Below are 25,728 nucleotides of genomic sequence, written 5' to 3'. Positions count from 1 at the left end.
CTCTCTGCCGCCCCGGTCAGGGGGCGGCTCCAGAGCCCGGCCAGGGCGGCCGGCGAAGGGCCGAGGGGCGGCCGGGGCGCCGCGGGAGCGAAAGGGCGCGCCCGGCGCGGGCGGGGCCTGCGATGCAAATGAGGGGGCGCGGCCACCGGAGTTGTGGGGCGGCCGGGGCGGGCGGAGGTGGCGAGCGCGGTCCCGCACGGACGGACGGGGCTGGGGGGGCCGGGCGGAGGCGAGCGGGGGCGGCCGGGAAGCGCGGGGGGGCGGGGACCGGGGACGGCTGCTGGGCGGTGGGGAGCGGGACGGGGCGCGGCGGGTGCAGTCATCGCGGCGGGCAGCGGAGCGGGAACATGGCGAGCGTAGGGAACGGCCCGGAGGAGAGCGGCGGCGGCGGCGAGGAGGTAACAGGAGGGAGGCGGCGAGAGCGCTTCGGCGTGCGGGCAGCGGCCGGTCGTCCCCTGCCGGTGTGGCGGCGGGGGGAGGCGCGGGTGGGGGCCCGGCGCCGCCGGCATCCTGAGCGCCCACCTGCGCGGCGCGGGGGCCGGGCGGGCGGCCAGGCGGACAGCCGCCCTCTCCCGGGGCGGGGCAGGGCAGGGCAGGCTAGGCCCGGCCGCCGGCGGGGCTGCGGGGAGTTGGGGGAAGTTGGACCGGCGGCGGGGCCGCGGGCAGTCCTCTCCCTCCTCTCCCGCACCCCCCGCCTTTGTTTTTTTTTCTATTTCTTTTTCGTCTTCTTTTTTTTTCTTCTTTTTTTTTTTTTTTTTTTTTTTTTTTCTTATTTAACCCTAGCTCCGAGTTTGCCGCGCCACCTCTCCGATGCGGGCCCCTGCCGGTGGCGGGTGGCGCGGCCCCCGCGCATCTCCCGCGCATCGCGCTGCCGGCGGAGCGAGTGTGCGGGCAGCACCGCTGCCTGCGGCGCGTCTGAAAGTTCGGCGCGGCTGCGCCGCCGGGCTCTGTTGAGCGGCAGAGATGAGCCCCACGGAAAACGTTACTGCCCGGGTGGGGCGGAAGGGTCCCTGTGTGCGTGGGGTCTGCCACGGGCGGTTTGGGCGGTTTTTGTGTCTGGGAAGTGAAATCGGGCAGAACGGTAATTGAGATAAGATGCTTTATAGGCTGGAGTTTATAATTTCCCTGTTGTTTTTTTAAAGGTCCTTAACAGCCCAAACACAAATACCGTCAAAGGACTGATACTGTGAAAGTCGGTCGGAGAACTCTCTAAAACTCAGAAGTCAGAGTGTTAGAAAGCAGGCATTCTTTTATTTCAGCGCCGGGTGCATGGATCACCCGAACTTTCAGATTTTCTTTGTATCCTCTCCGTCCAAAAAAACACACTAGCAGAATTCGTTGACAGCGCGTCTCAGAAAGCTGGTGATAGTAAGGGATCTCCTAGACAAGCTTTTGAGAAGGGTACTGCAAAACTGAGGCAGTTTTAACTGGAGGGTGCTTTTAAACAGAGTAGATCGCAGTCCTGGCATGCATGTGTGGGTATATTGACTTGATTTCTGACTGTACAGTCTAAAATGAACGATTTTAGCGTTGTGTACATTCAGCAGCTTCTTCAAAAAGATTTGTAAGGCATGCCTCCGGCCAAACTTTGCTGAAGAAAACTTATGAATCATATGATTACATAATAGTTTTGGGTTTTGTTTTTTGTTTTTCTTAAAAACCCTGTTAGGATGAATTTTGAAAACAGGCATGTAACCAGTGCCCGGTTTCTGAGGTGAGACAGTGTTCCATACAACAGGGCAACTCACAAACATGTATGTAGGACTTGGTATGCTGTGTGGTTCCCTTGTATCCTCATGTTTTGTATTTGGCAGTTGCAGAAGCTGCTCTTGGAAGAGATGATAAAAACCAGCTTATTCTTTTTCTTGGTTAGAAGGTGGGGGTATATGCTAGTCTGTATTTCAGCACATGCTGTAAAAGTTACTACTTCCAAAGGTTATAGTGCGGAGGCATAATGTGAAGAGGAAGTGAAATGCTTAAATCTCATTGTATGCTGGAATGAATCACTGCAGAATCATAGAGTGATTTTTACGGAGCTGAGTTCTGTTTCTGATATAAGGAGTAGTACCAGTGAGAACAAGTCATTAACAAACTCTTGCTGCTCCTCAGCAAGTAGTTGGACTTCACAGTTGTTAAAACAGGTATTTAGCAACTTAGTTGTAGCCCAGCTACCCTGTGCAAACAATAGGGAAGAATACTCTTCACCGAGTTCTCTGTTAAATATCAATGATTTGTTAGAAGAAAGTAAACTGCCATGCAAACAAATGGAAAGGTAGGCATAAAAGCACCTGGCAGAGGTTTTATTTGAGCAGTAGTCTGCAAAAAGAGCAAAGCTTTCTCCAGATGGGCTTGAAAGACCTCAAGCTCTTTGCAGAGACTTGGGCTTGATTCTCTGGAGTCTGAAACAGACCAGAGTTGGTAATGAAGCGAGTGCTTGGATTTTTCCTGGCAAGATCCCAGAGTTCAGAAAGGGAGGACAGATCTAGGCTTGATCTTGGGGAAAGTCACTGCTTCTGTAACAAAAGTTGTCTACACCAGGGATTCTCAACCTTTTCTTCACCATGGACCCCCTTTAAATACCCTCTGTGGCCACGGACCACCAAGACTTAAAGATTTAAAGCACTAAACTGCATCAAGTATTCATTTCAGTTTTCTCATGAAGGGGCTTCAAATTTGGAGAGAAGGGGAAATAAGTTAATCTGTTAATGCACACACTCCTATTATAATGTCTTTATTGCAGTGATTCCATTAAATTTAAAATAATAGCATCAACACTCTTCCACCCCTGCTTTAAGCCTTCACAGACCCCCTGTGACAATATTGCGGCACCCCAGGGGCCCGTGGACCACAGGTTGAGAACCACTGGTCTAGTAGACCACTGTAGGCTGCCTTTGCCTACAGGTTCACCACAATCTCTTTGCTAAAAAGCTAGATGCTATTTCAGCACTTTGTGCAAGAGATAGTTTTAAGTGTATTTTTTTTAAAGTGTTTGTAATGGTCATGATGTTGGGGAATGTTACTGTTAGCTTTGTTCTTAAGAGCTGCATGCGTCTAAATCATGTTGTTTACATGGAACATGACAGATGGGAGCTCTGCTTCCTGATTTAAGTGCACATGCTTAGTATTTTATGAACATAGCTTTTAGCATAGAATTTTGCTTTGCAGGGACTTGTGAATATTTCTTCATCCCTGAAACTTTGAAGAAGGATATGTTAAGCTAAACCTTGAAGTTGTTTCCTACTGAACAGGACACTGACCAGCAAGAACTGTGCTTCTAAAGTCCAAGCTTAAGGTAGCAGATAGCTGCCCCCTGCTGTAGTCACTGATGAATAAAATTTCTAGTTTTCCTTATGCTTCCTGCAGTTCAAGGAAACACCAGCTATCGTGTTTATCTACATGTAATTTTTTGCTGATTTATGCCTTGTTGTCCTGCAGCTGTGGCTTTCTACTGGGCATGGCGAGGAAGTGGTATGAAGGGTAAATAAGTCTTGCATGTTTTTTTTTCCCAGCTAATGCAAGTGTAGTAGCCCAGTGTTGTGGTTTCCTTTTTTACAAAAAAAACCCAACAGAAATTGGAGACCTAAGCCTAAGAGGCTGTATTAATGACGTAGTGTTACGCATATGCTCATCTGGGAAAACAGATGGTTATTAAATTCAGAATTTTCCTGTGTTTTCCAACGTTGCTTCCCGTGTGGTCATCCTCTACGAGGAAGCAGTTTTCCTGGATGCTGCGTGATCAGAGTGAAAGTGCCTGCCTGTGGTGTGCCCGGTTGTGAACTCAGAATGTGATATACAATCTGCACTTAAACCACTATATGACCCTAAATTCACCTACCAGAAGTACTCATACTAGTATTTTTTTGGAACAGGTTGTAAATCTAGGACAGATATGCTTAACTTTAAGGGCAAAATAGCTCTCCCAGCCACTGCAGAGTCTTTAAGCAAAACATTAAGCCTTCTCCCTGCCCCCCCCCACTGTCTAAAGATTACTTAAAATAGTGGGTCAGATCTGCTTCCCATTAAGTTCACTTTATGCTGCCCTGATTTTTCAAAGTCTTAAAGCCATCTTAACTGGTTACTTGGGGATTTCCCATCCATTAAAAAAAAAAAAAAAACTAAGCCCAGCCTTGGCCTTTGTGCGTCTAAGTAAGGATTGTGGCCAGACAAAGGATCATGATCAAGAAGTATCTAGTTGCTAAAAAAATGCCTTGTTTAGCCACAGTCAACCAGACGAAGGATTATACAGAGATTGAAAGTGATTTGGTGCCCTTGCTGTGGTTAACTCTAAGGTTTGTATTAAGGACACCTTGGCCAGTTCAGCTCTAAACTAACCTATTAAGGACAATTTAGGTAATGAAGGTCTGATGATGCATGCTGTACTTTATTGAACTGCTCAAGCAGGGACAAACACTATATGGGCTGGCTTTATAAGCCTGACAGTTTATCTTCAGAGCTAATTTCAAAATGAAACCAGCATTGTCTTTAACTCAAAAGCTGGATAGTACTGGTTAGTACTCTGTTTAAGCACTCAAGCTTTTCATCCAGTGCTGTAGCAGCTGCTGCACTTACGATCAAAGAACTTGCTAGTGCTGTGCTGCTTTCCACCAGTAGCTTAGTACTATAATGTACTTCAGAATAAATTATAGAACTGTGCAGCACTGGCCGTTCTCTCATGTTTACCCTGAGGACTCTTCACCAGTTTTGTTTGGTAATTCCAGCCTGAAAGAAGAGCCTGAGTGGTGAGAAATAGTGGTAGCTGTACTCTGCTGGAGACTTTGAGAAGCTGGAAACAGGCCACTATGGTGCCTTTTTCACCTTAAGAAGTGAATGTGTTTGGAATATGGAGTTAGGAAGGGGTCGTGAGAGCAGTTCCTCTCATGAATTCTAATCTGATTTGTGTGGTTTTGTCTCTTTGATAAGTAGATCTTGTGCAACTGAGGAATGTGAAATTTGAACTCCTTTTGTCAGCTTATTGCAAAAGGCATGTGCTTGGCACATAGCTCATCTGTTTCTCCTGTTCCTGTTTTGGCCTCTCCTACTGTCAGAGCACACTTACATCTAAGATGAGGGGCAAGCTATTCCAGCAGCACAGATGAGAAAAGGACCAGGGGAAAACTAAGCATGACTAGTAATTTCTTCTTTACTAAATAAAATTAGGTTGTTGTCTCCATTCTGAGGTTCCTTATTTCAAATAAATCTGTTTTACCTGTGGGTGTACCTCTTGAGAGGTATTATTTTTCTGTGTGACCACCTATTCCATTTAAGGATGTGTACTCCAATTTTATATTACCTGTGTTGTTCTGAGATGGCTAATTTTTTTTCACATTTTTCCATTTATTTGGCTTCCTAGAGCTTGCTTCAGTTTGTCCATTTGAGCCCTGTCATTGACTGTGACCAGTTTTGAAAGTCGGGTAGATAAAAAAAAGTGTGGCTTGTCTTTATTGATTTCCTGAAGGAGAAAAGGAAGTTTATGTAACATGTTCCAATTAAACTTTCTTATTTAATGTTCACTTTGGTTAATCAGTGTGCTGTTCTCCTCAGTAAGGGATAAAAGATACAGGGGATATGGGAAAAGGTGGAGTTACTGTGAAAAGATGCTTCTTAGGGAGACAGAACTAACAGATAAAACTTCTGGGAGAGCTAAGTACTTATGAAGTGAATTTGTTTGTCTGTTACAATTTGCCTTTACTTCTGTGTGGTTTTGGGGGTGGGTGAGAGGTGGTGATACTTATTTTGTATATTGATGGAAAAAAAAGTAGAACAAAACGGACGAATCAGGTTTTTTTCTTAAAGTTTTAGGGTTTCTGTGTATATTTAACAGCTGCTATTCTGTTGTGGAAAGCAACATCTAATTCCTTTTAATGAAGCCTTTACTTTGAGCAGTGGAAGTTACTGTCCCGACGGGTACAGCCGTCTTGGTAATTGTAGCTAAAAGGTTGCCATCCACTGTATGGAAAGACAAGTTCTACCTCATACATAAACCTAAAGGGGGATAGATTGCTTCTTGTAGTTCCAGTAAATCTGTGTGTGATTTAAGACTTTGTGGAAACATGTTTGGTTCTGCAAATGTGTGTTCTTCCTTTTGCTGACATTTTGGAGCCAGTATGCTTGGAAAAACCTCTAGACCTGATGGGCTGGTTCAAATTGCTAGAGGTCAATGACACAGCTTGGGTAAAAATTCTTGTTGAGATCCTCTGTTGGCAAAGAGGTTGCATGTTGAAAGAGAAAAGGAACTTAATTGCTTATTGGCAGACCGCATTTTACATAGCAGCACAGATTAGGATGACTCAATGTATGAGTAGGTGATAAGCATGTATGATCTTATGCCTTCTGTCTTGTTAAGTAAGTCTCTGATAATTTACCTAACCAAAAGGACTTGCAATAGCAAAGAAGGTTTCAAATAACTAATAGGGTTTTTTCTTCATGTGTGGCACCAGCACAGAAGGTGGAGATAAGAACATAGTTGCTGGTGACAGGCTGGCAAGAATACAGCCTGACAGACCACATCCATCTGGTGGGCAGTGATTTTTCACACATGCTGTTTCTTCTGGATTAATAGAAACAATATTATACTTGAGGGAGCAGAAATAGTGGATCACTGCTCTCATTTTGAAAAGAGAGCAAAACTGTGCAACTGAAGACCTGAGAATTGGCTTTCGGAGGTGGCTCTGTGCTGTTGTTGGTGTGTGTTCTGTCTGAAGCCTGGGCACGTCCAGGGCCCTTGTGCCATAGGTGGTCAGGTGTCTACTTAGATAGTCAGACATCTGTGAATTTGTATGAGTGCTGAAAATTTCTTCTTCTGCTTTTCTAAGCCCTCTGAGGTTCAAAAAACATTTCAGCTAAGTCAATAGTAAGTATCACAGGCCTGTGGATTTATGCCCAAACACCAGGTTCTAAAAGCAAGATTTTCTTATCAAGCAAGTGAAGACTTGCCTGTCATCTTACTCTGGAGTAAGGAAGCAGTGCTGTTACTACATAGTAAGGCAAGATATTCTAATACCTCAGACCTTAGTAGCAGTGATATTTTTTGTTATAATGCAGTGAGTGTATCATGTTTTTATTCCACTTCTCTTATGCATTCACTGTGCAACAGAATAGTAAATAAACTTTGCAAGCCAGTGTTTGTGCAGCACTGAGTTGATACCTTCTTGTCCCCAGGAGCCAGCATCACACGCACTCTTGCTTTCCAGAAATCCTCTTATGGAGGATGTACAAGGACAGTCTGTTGTCAAAACAGAGAAGAGGTTTGGCAGAAACCTGTTTCTGAAGACAGTAATTTCTGTGTCTGGCACCTATTGGCAGTACTGGTTGTTCTAAGAAGCATAGTGTTTAGTAGGTGGCTGTAAATAGTAGTAGATGGCCAGAAGAAAGAAGAAATACTCCCATTAGCTTTAGTTGAGGGAAGTGTGATTATAAAGGTAGAAAATGTCACACTGGGTTTTATTTTCACCAAGAAATAATGGACTAAGAAGATGTTTAATCTGGGTTCTCTCTGTTAGGAGTGTTGATAGCAAATCTAGTGGGGCAGCTAGCTAAACTTGCACTCTATGTCATGGGTTGGTTTTTTGTTTTTTTTTTTTTTTTTCTTTTCTCCAAACTTAGTAAGCTTCCAGGGCTGGAGCAAGTTACTTTTTTCATTTAATATTTTAATTTTTAAAAAGAAGTATTTCAGTGTTATAGTAATTCAGTGTTAAAGGGCTACTCTAAGGTCCTGTGGCAAACCCTGAGCTTGCTGCTGAAAATTCTGTGAAGATGTAGAATTACTGGTTCTGGCTTTGGTAGAGACTTTTTAGATGAGGCAAGATTACACAGATCTTTAGGGTTCTTGTAGCTCGCCTGGCTAGAAGGTGCTGAAGAAACATATCCAAAACTGAAGTATTCCACATTCTCTATAAAACTTTACCACTTTAATTTGGGGAGACAATAATTTGTCATGAAAAGAGTTACAAATAATGACTTTGAAAAGAGTCATAGTACATGATGTGAAGCCTCAGTGCTTTTTGACTTATTTTTTTAATAGACTACTCCAATGTACAAGTAGTATAATCAATACTTCATGAGGTACAGTTTGTTAGGGCCTTCCCAGCAAGAAAAATATTTTGAAAAGTAATCCTGTTAACTTCACTAAGGGAGAACATTGGGGGGGGGGATGTTTCAGCCGTTTTAATCTAACTATTATATCTGTACATGTTTATCATATATTGATCACTGTTAGTTATTATGTTCTTTGTCAAGGGAAGTGTGAAAAGCATAGGAACTAAACTGTGGGTACAAAGCAGTTTGGTTAAATTTAAGTGTGTGACTTAGACCAGAGGAAGAACTTTAAGGTAAGACTCTTTAAATGCAGTGTTAAAGAATATCTAAATCTGTGCCGTGTCCAGATGGAGAATCTTAGCATGCCAAATATGTGCAACTCTGGAAAATCCAGTTAAACAGATCTGCCTGTGTACTGTTAGTTGACACCACTGAAGTAGCTGTCTCTGTTAAGCTGCGTTCTACTGAGCTTAAGGAAAACCTCTCTAAAACCTTGGGAAAGAGAGGTTCAGCAGCAGCTCAGTGTCTGTGTCTTTTAATGTAATTTGGATTAAAGAGCTATATATGGCTATAGCTCCCTCTATCAGTGGAAAATACAGGGCAGCTCGTGGCCAGTCACTTCTAGAAGATGGAATGGTTTGTTTCACTCTTTGCTGGAGTGCTGCAACTTCTGCTAAATATGAACTATGTAAAGTCATGCTGAGTAGAAGGGATGGCACAGGTTGTGTAGATAAGTTTCAGAGTGAACATATTTCTCAGTAAGTGAACACCAAAGGAGCGTTAAGGTCCAAGTAAAAATAAATATGGTGGGCTGTTTGGAAGTCCATTTCATTTATTCGAATGGTGGGGTTTTTATCTTCCCTTTAAGTAGGTTAAGTGGTATGTTCGTAGTGGAAGTGCAAAGTAAATGCAAGTTGTCCCAACTTTGTACTTTTTTGTGGACTGGAAACAGAAGTATAGAGCCATGCCAATGTCACAAATCAGGTCCCAGGTAGGAGGATCCTCCTGGAAGTCATGCTCTGTATTTATTCTCTTCTTCATCAGTTCAGAGTTCCGCCGTGGAGGAGGACTCCTCACTGCTTTCTGAATTGGCACTTGTGAGTTTGTACATTGGAGTAGTTAAAAAGTGAGCTTGCAGCTTTAAGTATGGATGTGCCTGAGTGAAGAGGATGATGTTTGTGTCACTAAGGGAAGGTAGGCAGGTAGTTTTGGGAGAGACTGTACAGTTCTGTGTCCATGGTGCCTTGCTTTTGGGGTTTCATGCTCAGTCATTCAGCTTACAGGTGTGTCATCAAAGGTAACTGCACTGGCACAACTGAAAAAGTAGTAAAAAGAGAGTGTGGGACAAGGACTAGAGATTGGGTAGTAGGAAGGGGCTTTCTCTGAATAGTTTAAGTGTTGCAACCGTGTGATGTATTTTATGGTCCACTTCATCTAGTTTGTCTACAAAAGAACAGCCTCCCCTGGGCCAGTGGGATTTGTGCAGTTGCCTTGAATTCCTGTCAGTGTTTGTGTGTGTGTGTCCCTCCGGTGAAGCAGAGAAGGGAACTCACTTGACATCGCTGAAGGAGCTGACTCTTTCACTGTTGTTAATGTTTTGGCTTGGGTGGGGTTTTTTGGTGGGGTTTGTTTTTGGTTTTGGTTTTTTTTTTTTTTTAATGCACATAAATTTCCTGCTGTGTGTTGCTTTGTGTTTGTAGAAATCCTGTTACAAGGACAGGTGGAGTGCAAGAAGGGGAAGCTGAGGTTAAATCTTTTGATGGCAACCCAGGATACAGGCTTGCCTTCTCAGTTTTCTCTGGAGTGTGCTCCTCTTGTCCTTGAGTGAAGTCAAACACAAGATTTTGTGCTTGGTCTTTCATGTTTGTTGTAGCTTTGTTCTGTGCTGTAGGGGCAATAGAGCATGTGGTTTTATGCTGGGAAGGTAAACTTTTGTGGTTTGTATCTGTGTAGATCATACCTTACAGTAGCAGTTGGTCTCTTTAGATTATGTAGATGAGTTCTGGAAACTACTGAATTTACGTTTTAATAGTTGCAGAAATTGGTCTAAATTGTATCTTTCCTACTTTGAAATCTCACCCTTCTGTGTTTTTTGCAATGTCTGAAGAAGTAATTAAAAAGTCACGTGAGATTTCAGAAAAACTTTGCAACAGCCTCCACAAGTTAATAAAAACTTTCTAGTATATACTGACTGTGTGCTATGGTGAAAATGGATATGGATACCAGCAACAGGCAGAGATCAGCTGTCACGTAAATAGTTCCCTGGCAGCCTGGAATAATTGTGTCGCTGATACTTCTGCTTCCATAGTTAAGGGAAGTATGCTATGCCTTGTGTAACAGGTTCAGCTTCTCTGTTTTTGTGTCTCTGGGTGCTGACAGGAGGAAGTGGTGTGCGGAGGTTCAGTGCTTTAGATTGGGCCATGCGGTCATGTGGGATTTCCTTTTGCAGAGCGTCAGTCATGACAGCCAGTTCACCTTCACTGGACACTTGCCTCAGTGTGGGCTTGGTGTGAAGGAACTAATGCTCTGATTGCCGGTGAGTACTCAATGCAAAGCGCCAGAAGGCGACTACAACCCTATCAGGAGGAGGAGGGAGGGTGTGTGTATGAGCAGTTGCCTAGAGGCATTGACATACTGTAACCTTACATTAGTGGTAAAGTGACCCTTTGGGCAGAAAAAGTGATGAATCTGGTAATAACTGTGTATGTACTCTGTCGTTGTTACTGCACTCGAACTAGAAATTCCAAAGGCTATAAATTCCTCATGACATCAGTAAGCTGTATGGGGAGTGAACTGCACTTTTCTGATAAGCTTAAGTAAACGTTACAGCTTTAAGGGGAAATGCATGCTGCTTTCAGTGCACCTGTCTGTTCGGGGTCTCTCTTCCGGATCCTGCTGCTGTGCTGAGGAAATACCACACTCCACTTGGGGATAGACTGGATGAAGAATTAGAGGAGGGGGAGTCTTGACTGAAGAAGAAAAGCCACATTAACAAAACCTAAGGGGGACATTAATAGGTTAACTCTTACTTTATGTTAATGAAATTTGAAGGCACGTGTTATTTAAGATCTTTTTTTTTTTTTTTTTTTTTGGTAAGGGTTATCCTCGTAACTTCAGGTGACAATGTGTTCTGTTTGTGCTTGCCCGTACGTAGCCTAGGAAGAAGTAACACTTTAGTTTTTCTGCCTAGTAAGTCAAGATCTGATTCTGCTGAGTGTAATTTAATATGACACTTGGTCTGAATGTGTTAGATGCTTGTCTGTCCTTCTTTCTAGTGGAAAGACAACAAACTCCCCGGAACACATGTATAAATCAGCTAATAATTAATTAATTTTAAACTAGTAATGAAGTTAAATTACTGTGTCCTTAAGAGGATGCTTTTCTGTTAATGAAAAAAAATCTGATTGTTTGTAGGAGAGGTGGAAGGTGGTCTGTGTCTGTCTTGCACTGGGGGAACAGGCTGTGCTCTGGACAAAAGACATTGCTTTAATCCTGTATTACAGACACTTCTAACTGTGTAATGCTGGCTTCTAAAGCTCTTCTGTTTTGTTATTGCAGTTAGTACTGCTGGTGGACCAGAAGATATCCATGGAGACTTTCAAGTTCTGTAATGGGAACAACATTATCGTAAATAGGGTTGTTGGTATTACAGTTATTGCAGCAAGACCTTCTTTTAAAGGAAATGAATCAGTTAGGAAAAAATCACTTAAATTGCTTTTCACTGTAAAATAGAACTTTGTGGTGCTAAATATGCAGCATGTGCTGTTTCATTCTGTACAAATGCGTAACCACCTTTGTAGTCAAGAGGATATCTAACCTGAGGGAGACAGAGAGAGGTTAATACCCAAGATGCTTGTATTAACGTCCCTTTCATACTTTTTTTTGATTAGTTATAGGCAAAGCTGGCACTGAATCATCTTTAATATGAGGTAAACATGTTTGGTTCCCCAGCTTGGGGTCATCTCTGAAAAGGATTAATATCAGCGGTTCCAAGGTGGTGCATCTGTAATGAGACTTATTTAGGATTGTTGATTACATTGTAATTAGTAAGCATTCTCAAACGCTGTCACAATATCCCTCTAGGGGAACTGTAATTTGTAAGAGGTGATGCTTTTGTCTGGATGAGTCTGTAGTATAAGCATGGTAAACCTGTTGCATAACTAGGATTTTTCTTGGTAGCTCTAGAAAGCTATGGAGGCAGTGAGCATTGAGCATCTTTATTTGAAATTGCCTAGTAAAGTTCAGAACAACACAATGTGCTCTTCATGTTAGCTATTTATATTTTACCCTTTTTCCTTTACTGGGAAGTGGTCTCCACTGTGTCTGCTTCTTTCTTATGCTGAGTCATGACTGACTCTCAGTTTGTAATTGCAGCTTGGCTTACACTATGTCTTTCTGTTTGATCCATCCAGATATGTGTGAGATTCTTTTTTTGAAAAAGACCAAATTTTGTGAATTTGTTTTGCTTGGTGCTTTTTTTTTTTTTAATTTTGTCTTCAACATGGTATACTGCATGACAAAGTCAGCTACGTTGTGTGGTGAGGACAGAGTGCTGGAGCTGAGGTTTTGTTGCTTCCTGCTGAAAGCTACCCATGCTTAACATTAACTTGATTGTGGAATTGGAGACCTCACAAAGCTTGGAAACTGTTGTATGCTAACAAGAGGTCTTTGCTGGAGTAGGGCTTGAAAATTTAGTAAATGCATTTAAATTTTTAAAAACCCCTTTTCTTAGCATAGTTTTTTCTAAAAAAAAAAAAACAAACCCCAAACAGCAACAAATCTCTTATGCCCAGGACTAACAGAACTGGATGCTAACTCTTGTATTATTAGCTGTATAATGATATTGGAAATATTAACTGTAATATTATTGGTAATTCAGATACACTTTAAAAATTTTATCTAGTGACTGATGGAAAGCACTGATACTCCTCTTGCTTGCACTTTCATAGGTGACTTTCCTCTTCATGGTAAAACCACAGTTGATGTTATACTTCAGAGACCTCACTTTCTGTTCAGATATGCTATTGGTGTGTCATGACACTTAATGATAATAATAAACTGCAAGTTTATTATTATTATTTAAAAATAAATTGAGTCCTGTTTTTAAACTGCTTCCAGTTGTACCAAATGCCAAGCAACAATAATAGAACCTGTCTCTGAAGTATGTGGATGCTTTAACAGCACTCTTACGCTGATCACGCAGTCCTTTTTTACAGTGGATTGCAGTATAGCTATGACATGAGCAGTTCTTATCTTCCTAGTTAGCCTAATCTGTGCTTTTTTTTTTTTTTCTTCAAACCGATGAAGCACATTGTTGTGTGAATGAGATGAGGAAGTGAGGAAGAAGTCAGTGGAAGTATGACAACTGAAGTTGCATTTAAATGAGGTCTTTAGAAAGCCTCCTTGTATAAGCTATGAAATTCTTTGTGGTAGATAAGACACCAGTTGTCCTTTAAAAAAATTAGACTAGAAGAGTTCCAAAGCTTACAGCCATGGCATCAAGCATTACGCCATCAAAGCATAGCTGATACCCTTACATCTAGTGAAAGTGATGGCATTTGTTTCTCCTTTGAGCTTTTTTCCTTTTTTCTGACACAGTTTGTAGAGTCTTTTTGACTTTCCACACTTTTTTTATTACAAGATTCAGCCTTGTCTGTCAAGAAATATGCACATTTCCACATTGCTTGAAGGGTAGAGCTATTCTTACTTTTCTCCTACCACATGTTTTGACTGGTGGCTTAAGACCTTTGAAATGGTCTTGATTTATACTCCATTTCAGCATTAGATATTTGTGTTTAGTACTTTCTCCATGCTTTCTGTTTTAACTCCTGGTTCTTTAGACCTCTGTTCTTGAGTACTGGTTGGTTGTAGGTTTTTGCTGTCTCTAATGTCATCAGCTGGGTCAACAGCTCAGTTCACTTGCAGCTAACAGCACTCCCACTGAAAAGAATGCATTTGATTGGAGGAGGTATAATTTCTTTGTCTTTGGTTATGAATAAACCTGTTCTTGATATCTAAGGATTTCAGGTTTTTGAAATGTTAGTTTAGTAACAAATACTTACACTTACAAACAAAGAAGTTTAGCAGAGCAAAAATAGAAGTTGTAGCATTCTAATAATGAAAGAAACAGCAATGGAAAATATTTTTACTTGCTGTAAAATAACTGCTTTTGCCAGATGATTCGATCAGTAGTCATGGTGGCAACATATCTAATGTGGAAGCAGGAAGTGGGTGAAGTTAGCTGTATGCTGTTCTTTCCTATCAAAGGCTGTTTGTATTGAACAAGTGATTTAACTTGTTTTCTTTCTTATTCTTGCCTCTTTTCCAGCTGATGGAGAACCGTTTTCAGTCGACAAACTGAAAATCTTTCAATACTGGATCAGAGATCTTGCTACACTGGCTGTTATCACTTTCAATTCTACTAAGTTGGTTTTTTTAATTTATTTTGAGTGTCCCACTGTAACATAATGCATAAGGCAGCCTAGATGAAAACTGTCAGGGTTTACCTCATCGTCCATATCAGGAACAGTGAAATGTGGGGATGAAGGTGGGAAGGTTAGGTGAGACTGCTGAACTGATCTACCCTCATGAGAGGGGAAGAATCGGGATTCTTCAACTCCAAAAAGAGCACAGATATACTGTCTGGTGTTTGTCAAATGGATCTTCCAACTGTGTTTTTCTTTCCTCTTCATGGTAACTTTTATGTGGTAGGTTGTGTTGACTCAAAGCAGTGCAAGCGGGCATCTTGGCTCCTTATGCACTAGAATTGTATCTTTTGAAGTGATACTGTTTTGTTAGCGGCAAACTGTCTAGTGATCCTTTGTCTAGACTGAATTGAAGTTTCTGTGAAGGTTAGCCAGTCATGGAAAGTTAAACTTGATGAGATATGGCCAGTTCTGAACTAGAATGGGTGAAATGTCACTAGCTGTGAAATACTAACTTTGCCAGAATTGATAACACCAAGCTTTTTGATTTGAGTCGCAGGGAGGCTAGTGACTTTCCAGATGCTCATGCCTTGGTAGTATACAAGCCAGTTAAGGGAGTAAACACTTGTTCTGTTTCTGATGCTCTACCTAATGCCTTACTTTCAGTTAGTGTCTGAAAGTACCCTCTGTTTGTATCTCTGAAACCTCTCATTGTGTCTTTACCTCTTCTATGAATGAAAAAAATTAACTTGAATAGTCTTTGGAAGCTGGTAGAAGTTTGCTAAATGTTTATTGCTAGTCCAGATGATTGGAAGTAGCAAAGTCTTTACCAGCTTTGTCTTTCATCAGTGGTATCTCATCCATGCTGTGTCCAGTGTCCTGGAACATACAGACATACCTAGTACTTATTGGTTATGGTTATGTGTAAGAAGAATTAGGTCTAGAAACATGTAACAAGGGTCTTAGCACTTAATAGACGTAATAAATAATATACTAAAGTTCCTTTTGATTTTAATGGGGTTTTATGTAATTTCTGTGAAATGATTGAATGGTGACACCAAAGTTTCTGTTAATGAGCTTGACATAAAGTTCTTAGAAGACTCAGAGGCATGTCTCCTGCAAGAATTAATTTCAATAAATAATCTTTCTTATGGCTAGAGAGCACAAGCTTACATTGTCTTCCCTTCTGTAGTGTCTGTTTTGAGAAGAATGGTTGGTTGTTGTCTCTACCTTCTCAGTCTCCTTAGTTGCCTTCACATTGTTCTCAAATCACTTTTCCTACAGTATGGAAAGGAAGATGTATCCAGCCAAGGTGCATGTTTATATTTGCCTTTCAGTTTAGAATTGCTTGGCAATCAGTTTTGTCCAATGAAATTGATCAAGAACAGTGACATACACAATCTCTGCGGAGATTTTTTCAATGAGGAGTGTACTTTGATGCATTTGTACTGGACTTGGAATTCCTGACTGAGTGTGTGGTTTTCTTGTTTTGTTGTGTGTTTTGGAGTTTTTTGTGTGGTGTGGTTTTTTGGTTGTTTTTTTTTTTCTTTCTTCTCTGGTGCCACTCACAAACAAATATAAACCTCCATGACACTCCTTTGGACTCAGGGCTGTCCAAGGGGGTGTGTGTGGGACGAACAGGAAAGATGGTCAACTAATATAAAAATGGAGAAAAAAGGTTTTTATTGCAGCAATGAAGTTCTATGCAGCTCCCCTGTTCCTCTGCCTCTTAGAAGTGCTCTTTGTGCAAAAACAACTGCAGGTCAAATAGCAGGAAGGTGCCAGTGTAAACAGTAAGGGAAGCCAACTTGGTATTTAGCCAACTTTAACTGAAACTGAACTCTTGCTTTTATGTGCAAAATGTTGGATATGAATCTGAACATGAATAACTGTTGACAGCAGCCATTTGCATGTCAATTAAAGTGAAGTATATTACGATCCTTTACTTGCTGAGTGTGTAACTGAATCTGTTTATTTCCACTTTTCAGTCAGGAGGGAGAGGTGTCATTTAAAACAGCACAAGCCTAGCCAATTATGTTCAAAACAAGCGAGACTGATGTCAGTTTACTGAAGTGTGACTGCCTTGTGCCCTGTCTTTAGGAGTAAGTTCAGAAAAACCTTCATCTTGTTGCTCCCTTTGATATGTAACTCCAGTCCAACCCACAGCAGCTGACATTGCTGTATATAATCCCCTCAGTTAATGTTCATTCTCAGTCCTGCCCTGGTTTATACAGTGTGACTGGTATGCTGTTTAAGAATTGTCTGGATTGCATGCAGCTGAAGGCAAAGTAGGAATTGTCCGCTTCTAAAAACGTGTTGGTTAGTTGCCTTTAGCTATGGCAGGTGCTTTAATGACAAACATCTGTTCTCAGTAAAAAAATGGGAGGTGGATTTTTTAAGAGTAGATTTTCATATGTCTCCTAGTAATTTTGGGGTGACCAGCTGCATCGAAAGGCCACTGCTTTCCAGACTAACGGAGAAATCTTTGTTCTTGTGGGTACTGGCATCTAATTTTTGAGCTAAATGACACTGAAGTTTGGATTGCTAACTGTTCAGCAACTCTCTAGTTAACCAAATTTCCAGTAAAGCTGGGTTCTACGTTACCGACTCCTGTTTTCTTTTTTGGGGTGTGGGTTTTTGTTGGTTGTTGTTTGTTTTTTTTTTTTTTTGTTAAAGCATGACCACAGACCCAGTCACCCACATTAATAAAGGTCTTGCATGTGGCATACTGTTCTACATGGATGAAATTTGAATAAGTAAGTCTGAACTTCTGGGCTTGATCTTTGGCATCTGACAGCTGAGGTTCTTCATCTGCAGTGAAAAACATCTAGCAAAACACAGGTCCTCCCAAACAGCTACCAATCAGTCTACTCGGCTCTTTGGAAGAACACTGATATTTTATGCAACTATTCTTGAGAACCATTTTTATAAAACAGATGGGTTATATTTGTAGTTCAAAGCAGTAAGTTTGAAATAATACGTAAGCACAAAAATATGTGCATTTTTTTCCTTTAGAGAAGTGAATTTCATTTTTTTAGTTTTCATGTAAAAATTGGTTGTACTGAGTAGAACAGAACTTGTGCATTTCAATTCAGTTCTTGCTGCCTGAAGGCTATTTCTATCTCTGGGAAGGGGAAATCGTTTTCCTCTTTTGTAACAGCTATATTGTCTCCTTCCGCTTTGAACTGAGTGTTTTCATGTGTTTCTGTTCCTAGGCTACGAATCGTTAATACCAGGATCCGGTGTCACAGTGGTAAATAAAGCATGTGTAGATGACGGAGAAGAAGGGTTGGGAATATCTTCTGTTATCCCAAAAAACCAGGATTCTTTTATCTGGCATGTGTAGAGTCGAGGTATTTGTTACTCCGTGTCTGCGTAGGGATGGGTATTAGGTGGTAACTCCACAAATCTAGCCCTCCACACACAGGCAAGGGAGGTATTTATACACTTCAAACTACAATGTGTTTGCTGTAGTGACCATTGGTTAGTTTCTTACCACTTTGTTCCTCATTGGTTAACAACATGCCTCGTCTTGATTTAAAGTCACAGTATCCTCTTTTTTAACTGTGCAGGTTCAATGAGAAAGGGGCTTTTCTTGGTAGGGGGCTTCTTCCTACTCGAGGAAGGGTTTTTTTACTGTGTTAATGAGGAGAGCTCACTCCTACTTCAGGTAGTTCTCTCCTTGCTTCAATTAGCAGCTTTTGTTCCTGTGCACTTACCTTTGTACTTCCATGCTTGATGGTTTTATGGTGTCATACCTCGCGTTTATCTTGGTTTTTCCTGTTTAATTGCAGTTTTGCATTTTCAGGGTGATTCTGTCAGCTTTACGAGTTCCTTTATCAATTCCTCGCATTCTTTCACAACCCTCCTTTTGTTTTATTAAGTTGTAACACTCCCTTTGCTCCCCTGATTTGTTTCTCTGCCAGTGCAACATCAAAACACCTTTTCCCTCATATGTTTGGGGTTTTTTGACAGTAAGCATTAAGGTGTAGTTTAATTCCCAGGTTACTTTTCTGCTAGTCTGTAAAGTGGACTGCCTTTTTCTGTAAGAAATTACTATGTCAAGTCTAATGAAGTGGTAGCTGAAAAGTTGCGATTTTAAAGCTCTTTATAGTCCATAGTACTCTCAGTTCTGAATAAGTATTAGGATGTGAAAAGTATATTTTTGAAATGAAATCTGAATGTTATTTGGCTAATAAAAATGCTAATTATTTACATCAATACTTTATGAATTATCTCAAGATAACTGACACATTAGTTTCTGGGTCCTGCTGTAGTGCTGGGAATTACTTTCTCTTAACATCTGGAAGAATATGCAGTCCTAGGTAATGTTTTCTCATGCCACTGCCCGTTTAAGCAACAGTTGAATTTTGTCCATATGTGACACAATCATCCAATTGTTAGTACACAGGAAAGGTGTCCTTAACAGATTATGTTTCCTAGATCAAGTTCTCTGAATTACTTTTTCTTTTTTTTAGTTTTTACACGTTCTATCTGAAGTTTGTAGATGTGTGTTGATATATTACCCTACTTCTCTTACTGCAGATGAATCAGAAAACCATTTTCCTTATCTGAAAGTACTTATTTCTAACTAAGCAGTATTACAAGCTGAGCTTTCACAACTTTAGACAGTGAGCTTGCACTGGTCATCTCTATCATTCTTTTTTGTGAAGTAGTCATTTCTGATGCTTGATGCTTCAGTGGAGTGGTTTGGGGATGGGGCAGGTGGGTGTTAAAGAAACAAGATCAAATCCATGTAACCTCTGAAAAAGATACATTATAGGGAGAGTGAGCATGCTTCTGAATACTGCTCTGGGAAAGAGCAGTATTCAGAAACTACTTGAAAAGGAGTCTATACCTGCGTTATTGTTTTGATTCTGTGAAAGAATTCTGACAGTAAGTTTGGTAGTGTAGAAGCATCTTTTGATCAAGTCGTATCCTGTGAGTTGATTCGAACACATTCTTAATAACTACAGATAATTGCTCCTTGTGTAATAAAAGCTGTCAGTTTCATGAAACTTGGCTGGTGTCAAACCCCGAGTCCTTTGTGCTTAGCTGAACTGTAATGTGTACTTTTCAGACTTTTAATTTGGACCCACAAAAGACAGTGTCCGTGGCTTTTCCTCTCTGGTGTGCTCTAGTAGTTAGCAGTCTGTCTGAAGAATGTGAATTTGACACAGCAGAAAAAAGGCATGATGAAAACTAATGTTTACAAGAAACAGAAGAGGTTTTGCCTGGTACTGATTTTGTTTCTGTGAATTTGTTTATATGAGCCAGAGGTAGTAAGTACTTCTGCTGTCCTGCATTTGGTGAATTAAAAAGATTCAATTTTTAAGTAGCTTTTACAGTAAGTCATGTGTTTTACCTCTTGAACTATTTTCATGGGATTTTTTCTATCTTACATATTTATCAACATTCAAGATGGCTGAACTCTAGGAAAGTACAAAATCTTGCAGTTTTTATTCTCTTGGTGTTGGATGCTAAAATTTTCTGTTTTCTACTGTTTACTGATTGAGGATCACATTAACAACAGGAATTCATACTGAATTTCTAGTCAAAATGACCTTTCAGTCTTTCTTAGGATTGTTGCTTTCCATACTACAACCTCAAGCTGTCTGTATGATTTCTTTCATTTTTTTACATGTGCATCTCCTCATTTGAGACTGACTTACTCAGTGATCCCAGTCACTTAAAGGGAGTGTATTTTTGTTACTCTGATTTGTATTCCACTAATTCTTTATGGCTGAACATTTCATTAGCATTATGTTCTTTTTGAGAGTATTGGTTAAAAATTGTATAGAACAGAAAGAAGCCTTGGAGAAATTCTGTTAGAAACAATTTAATTTACAGTCTTCCAACAACAACTGTTTTTCCTCTTGTTTACTCAGTTAATTCTTAACATAATGCATGTTTTATTAGATACCTCTTAAAAACTAGATCAGTGTAAAAAAAAAAAAAAAAAAAAAAAAAAAGGCTTGTGAAGTCCAAAGTGTTTGTCGTTACAGCCCCTTCAACCAAAACAGGTTTTTAATTTTCTAAATCATCCCTTTTTTAAACTGTGTCGACTCTGCTCTAATTCTTTATTAGTTAAATATAATTTTTGAGTTTTTTTTTTGTTTTGGCCTTCCCCCCCCCCCCCCCCCCCCCCGGTGTGTTTTGGTTTGGTTTGGTTTTTTTTCCTGGAATTGGTGTCATGTTAACCAGTTTGCAATAACCAAAGTCTTTCAGTTATTTGTTGCTTGCTGTGATGGTAGCCTTGGGCTTTTCTAGCAATTCTTTGGCTAAAGACTAAGAAAATCTCAATATTTCTATAATGCAGATGCAAAATGCTTGAGTAGAGAACTGACAATGGACCTAGCATCAGCCATACTCCCATGTAGCTGCACATCTGAGAGTTTTGCTAATTTCATTGCTGTTTGCTCAGGAGACTTTCCAGCCTCTATTAGCAGTTCTCAGTTCAGTCAAGTCAACTAAGGCGAGAGATGGTATGTTGTCCTTTCATATCTTTGGGTAATCTTCTTAGGAGCTTGCGTATTGCTGTAATGTGCAGTAAGTTTTAAATGCATAGTGATTTTAACTTGTCACTGCTCTGGTCCTGGAGTTTAAAATTTTTAGCCAACAGTTTCTCTGAATTATTTTTAGTGTAGTCTTGGCTAAGGCTAAGGAGAAATGCATATTTATGAAGTTGCATAATAGAAAAGGAAAAAAAAAAGTGTATGTATTGGATTTTGTTCAAATTTTAATTTTTTTAAATATTCTGACCCATTTGGTAATAAAACTGTGTGGTGACTACTGACTTACAGAAACTATCTGGAAACTGGTTCTGTGGTAGAAACAAAAATTGTATGGAAATCCTCTTTCATAGTCTTAGTTCATACTATGAGTGTTGTAGGTCAGTTTCTTCTTATACCTCCCCCATTCTCTTTCCATAGTCATGTTTTTTTTTTCTGTATTCAACATTAACAAGGAAAAAGAGATTTAGTCCATACCCCAACATGCAATGGATATGCTATTGCCCTTTCAGCAGGCTCTGGACAGTTTTAGCCAGAGGGAATAAGGTGCATCTCCCCTGACTTTAGAAAGCTGCTTCTGATCTTGTCAGTAACTAAGTTTTGTTTAAACTCTCTGGGAGTTTAACTCTCTGAGATGAATCCTTATACACAATAATTTTCATGTGAATGTAGTGCAAGGTGTGTTATTCTTTCCGTTGGGTTGAGAAATTTAGACCTCTTAGTGAAGCCTCTTTACGTAGAATCCAGCCACAGACTTCCAGACTGGTGACAGGGCTTCCCGCAGGCAGGTGCAGGGCAGCATGGCTGTTGACAGAGGCTGGATTTGCTGTGCTTTGTTTTCACCTAGCATTGATTTTTTTAAAAATTTTTTTTTTTTTTGAGGGGAAGGATGGTATGGGGCTGAATTACAGAAGACAAAAGAGGATGAAAATAGTTAGATGTCCAAATTTCTATTTTAGTATGGGTACAAAAACATCAGGACTAAAAGCCTCTCAGTGTATGTGCTTGCTAAATATATAACTGTCTTCATAGATTCCCATGCTTTGCAATATCTTAATATGTAGGCTTTCCAGGGAGGGAAGGTACTGTTAAGTTTATAGTTCTTCAAATCTTCTCTTAAAACTGTGCTCTATTTAGTACCTACAAAATAAAGCTGTGACTAGACAGGTGAATGTATTATAGCAACAGTTTAATTTAATTCTGGCTAGTATTATTTCACCATTATCTTCTGTGGTCTCACTTGTCTGTTGAATCAATGTGCAGCCTTATTCATGTTATGTTGATATTTTTGAGATAAGGCTCCCCCCACCACCCCCCATCTAGAATGGACTCCAAATCATGGCTAGTGTTCCTAGATACTATTGGACTTGGTTTTCTAAAGTTATGTTGTTGTCAGAGGGGAGAATCTAGATGGTTAATACCTTATTTGATAATCATATCTTGTCATAAATCTGTATTTTAAAGAAATAGTTTAGATTGGCCAAGTTTTGTCTACTTCACTTGGGAAAAAAGCAAATGTTTAAACATTTAGTTTGACAAACAAATTAGCAAACTTAAGACAATTTACAAAGAGTCACAGGATACTGTCTAAAAATTGCTTGAAGTTAAATGACTTCTGGCAGAAAGGAGAGTTCACTTTTGATACTAGGATTTCTGTAATAATCAGGGCAAGCAGTTACTTCCACTTGTTACCAGTGTATTAGAACAACAGTACAGTCACTGATAAACATCCTGTAGTAAGGGTCTTGCACAGAAGGTGAATTGTGGTCTGCTGTGAATGGTTTCTGCTCTCATTGCTAAAGAGTACAGGAAGTCTGGTCAGTTTTTCTGCACTAATACGCTGTGTCCATCTATATCTCTGATGTTGACTTTCTTGGATTTGCAAAACATGAGTATCTCTAAGTTGTGTAAACTTAATTCTTTTCAAATGTGCTCACATCTTGAAAATGATGCATCAAAAAGATGTGAAATAGTACAATAATCAATCAGGAAAAAAATGAAGATCATATAATTCAAGAAAGAGAATTCTGAGACAGCTTTATTTTGTCAAATCTTGTGCCAAACTTTTTCCCAAATTTGTAGAAAAGTCTGAATCGGTTTTTGTCACGCCATCTAGTGGCAGTTTTACTTACATGCATGTGTTTTAAATTCTTAGATTGTCGTGTTCTCTGGAGAAGGTGCAATTAAAATCTGTGGATTGTAATATTGGCCAGTGTCGTGTACTGAGAAACATGGTTGTTAAGCTGTTTCTCTTGGTACCGACTTAAATGTTAATATATTTGTTTTTCTGAGTAGAATATCTGGGGGGAAGAAAAAAAAAAAAAGCTGTGTTGCCCTTTTTTGGGGGGATTTAACTGCAGTTTATACTTCCTGAAGACTTCTGGTGAATATGTGTGTGTGGCTGTTACAACAAGGACATCCTGGAGCAGCGCCTTTGGGATTTGCTGCAGGATGAACCCGGGTCAGGTGAAGGAAATGAATGAAGGACTGCATTAACCTCAGTCTCTGTCAAGTCTGTCCAGCCATGTAAATAAAGGAAATTGTATTCCTACGCTAGCATCGTTAAAGTGTAGAGCTCACAAATATGGCTGATTTAGTTGCACACAACTTTAGGCTTGAAGGAACTTGTACACAGCCTGTCATCAGTGCTAAGTAAAACTGTTTAGCTTGAATTAAGTAATCTGCTTTGCTGTAGATTGAAATGAACAAGTACCTCTGGAAATTTGTTATGGCGTTTCAGCTGTGTCAGCTGGAAGTTGCAGTGTTGGGATGAAGCAGTTGAAGATGGGAACCTTACTTAGGCTTTAACCAAATGTGTAAAAACGTGTCTGTCCATGTTTTTGGGCTGCTTCTGTACTCTGAGGAATGGATAAACTTATATCAATCACTTGATTATTCTTTTCTTAATTGACATAATAGATATTATATGCATACCTATACGTGTGTATTGTGTATATTATATACAGTTTGAAGTCGTCAAAATGCTCTGTATTTTATGCAATACTTCAGTCTTAATTTTTTTCTTTTCTTGAAGAGACTTAATTTACAAGTAAAATTTAACAGACTACTGGAGAAAGGTGAATATGCTCTGAGTACTTCTGAAACCTTTTATATCTTGGTAGGGACATGATGAATCCCAGAACCTAATCTGGGAGGAGCTGTTCTGGGTACTTCAATTGCAGTCTTTTCCCTTAGACTTTAGGATGATTTTTTTCTGTAATAGGCATGGAATGGAGTATCAAATGGCTATGCTTCTCTTTTAGTGCTTTCAACTTTCTTCTATATATAGGGAATCCATGAGAGTCTGTAGAGCCAAGTACAAACTTGTGTGAGATAGTTAAGGAAATGAGAACAAGATGTCAAATTGAATACCTGTTTCGCATGCAGTAGGAATGAGAAGGCATGGAGAACTTCAGAAAAACTATGTTTTGTTTTGTTTTTAAATTAGCATAGAAGTAGCCACCTTCAGCAATGTTGTTTTTAGCTCCCTTGAGGAATGTCTTGAGAGACTGTGATTACTCCCTATGCTTTGGTATACAGGAAGAAATTCCAGGGTTGTACTTAATCTTCTAAATGTTTAGACGTGCATTTGAGCAGTGTGAATAACAGGGAGCAAAATTCAGTGGGAGCCAGGCAGAGTAGGCCCTTACCTAGACAGAGTGTGAATTATCTCTCCCTTTCTTCTTATACATAGCTACTGCTCTCAGGTTTGAAAGAGCAGGCAAGAGGTTCATGTCACAGGCATCTTTACTTGGTGTAAATGTTTGATTGTTACTGATCTTTATAAGTACCTGACAGTTGAAAGTACCTTGGCTTTTGCTTGTCAAGTTTGTTCTCTTAGGAAAACTGGAGGTGTGCTCAAAAACAAAAATATCAGTGTGTTTTGTTATTTATTTTGTTGAATTTCTACTCTTGTGTCTAGAAGTCGCTCAGGGAAGCAAACAGTCTTCAGAGATGCACTTTATTAGAAGACTGATGACTTCTATCAGTGTCTGGGGTAATAACATGGGTAACAGAACGGGGTTCTGTTCAGGATGTTTGCTCCTGTTGGTTTCTGTTCAGCTTTTCAAAACCAGCTCTCTTCAGATCAGGCTTCGTTTTACTGGTGGCTTCTAAGTTGATTACTGTATTCTTCACAGTAGGTCTTGTTCTGACTGCTATAGTATTGTTGGCTGGTAAATTTAGCTTGAAAGAGAGCATTTGGGCAGTCTGTTAATAATATTTCTTTGAATACATTCATGTTACTCCTTGGCAGTGACAGCTGCAGGCAATAATGAATATGTGATTGCAGTAGTTCAAAGCTGATGCAGTAGCACAATCTATCTGTGAAGCATGATAAAAGTCCTGTCCTTTTGCAACAGTTTGTTGTTTCTTCTGATGAGAAATTTTTCCTCAGTTAAAAATACAAGTGAAGTAACATTTTCTGGGAGGTGGATCACAGTCACATAGTGTATTGCTGAATTTATCCTGTGGCAGAGAAACAGTAATGCATCATTAAAATGTTTGATTGCTTATCAGCTGCGTTTTCTGGTGAGTTTGCTGAGAAGTGCAAAATTCATGAAGCATAGGTCTGTCTTCTGAAGTATTATTGAATGTTAGTTTCAATCTTATGTTATCATGCTTAAAATAGGTACCACTCAGACACTAATCCTCTACCTCATTGCCAGTGAGTCTAACAGCATTCAAAGTGTGTGCATTATCTCCACTGAGTGGACAACCTTGATGCAAGCTGCAGTTGGTGTTTCAGCAAGGCACTT

At 40.1% G+C, this 25,728-nt stretch overlaps 1 protein-coding gene across 2 annotated transcripts in view; it reads left to right on the top strand.

The window, feature by feature from the left end:
* Positions 1-281: 281 nt before the first annotated feature.
* Positions 282-25,728, top strand: part of TTC39B (tetratricopeptide repeat domain 39B) — a 79,148-nt gene continuing 53,701 nt past the window's right edge. Inside the window, exon 1 of one of the 2 annotated variants that reach the window (XM_074857210.1) lies at positions 282-398. In XM_074857210.1, coding sequence (XP_074713311.1) covers positions 348-398 — 51 coding nt within the window. In that variant the 5' untranslated portion in view covers positions 282-347. Of the gene's footprint in view, positions 399-10,368; positions 10,571-25,728 lie in introns of those variants that run through there. The other variant, XM_074857212.1, reaches the window with a different exon arrangement.

This window comes from Strix uralensis, chromosome Z, assembly GCF_047716275.1.
Source record: "Strix uralensis isolate ZFMK-TIS-50842 chromosome Z, bStrUra1, whole genome shotgun sequence".
In the NCBI taxonomy this organism is placed as follows: Eukaryota; Metazoa; Chordata; class Aves; order Strigiformes; family Strigidae; genus Strix; species Strix uralensis.
The sequence above is the reverse complement of the archived record's forward strand: the minus strand, read 5'-3'. Positions and strand labels throughout refer to the sequence as shown.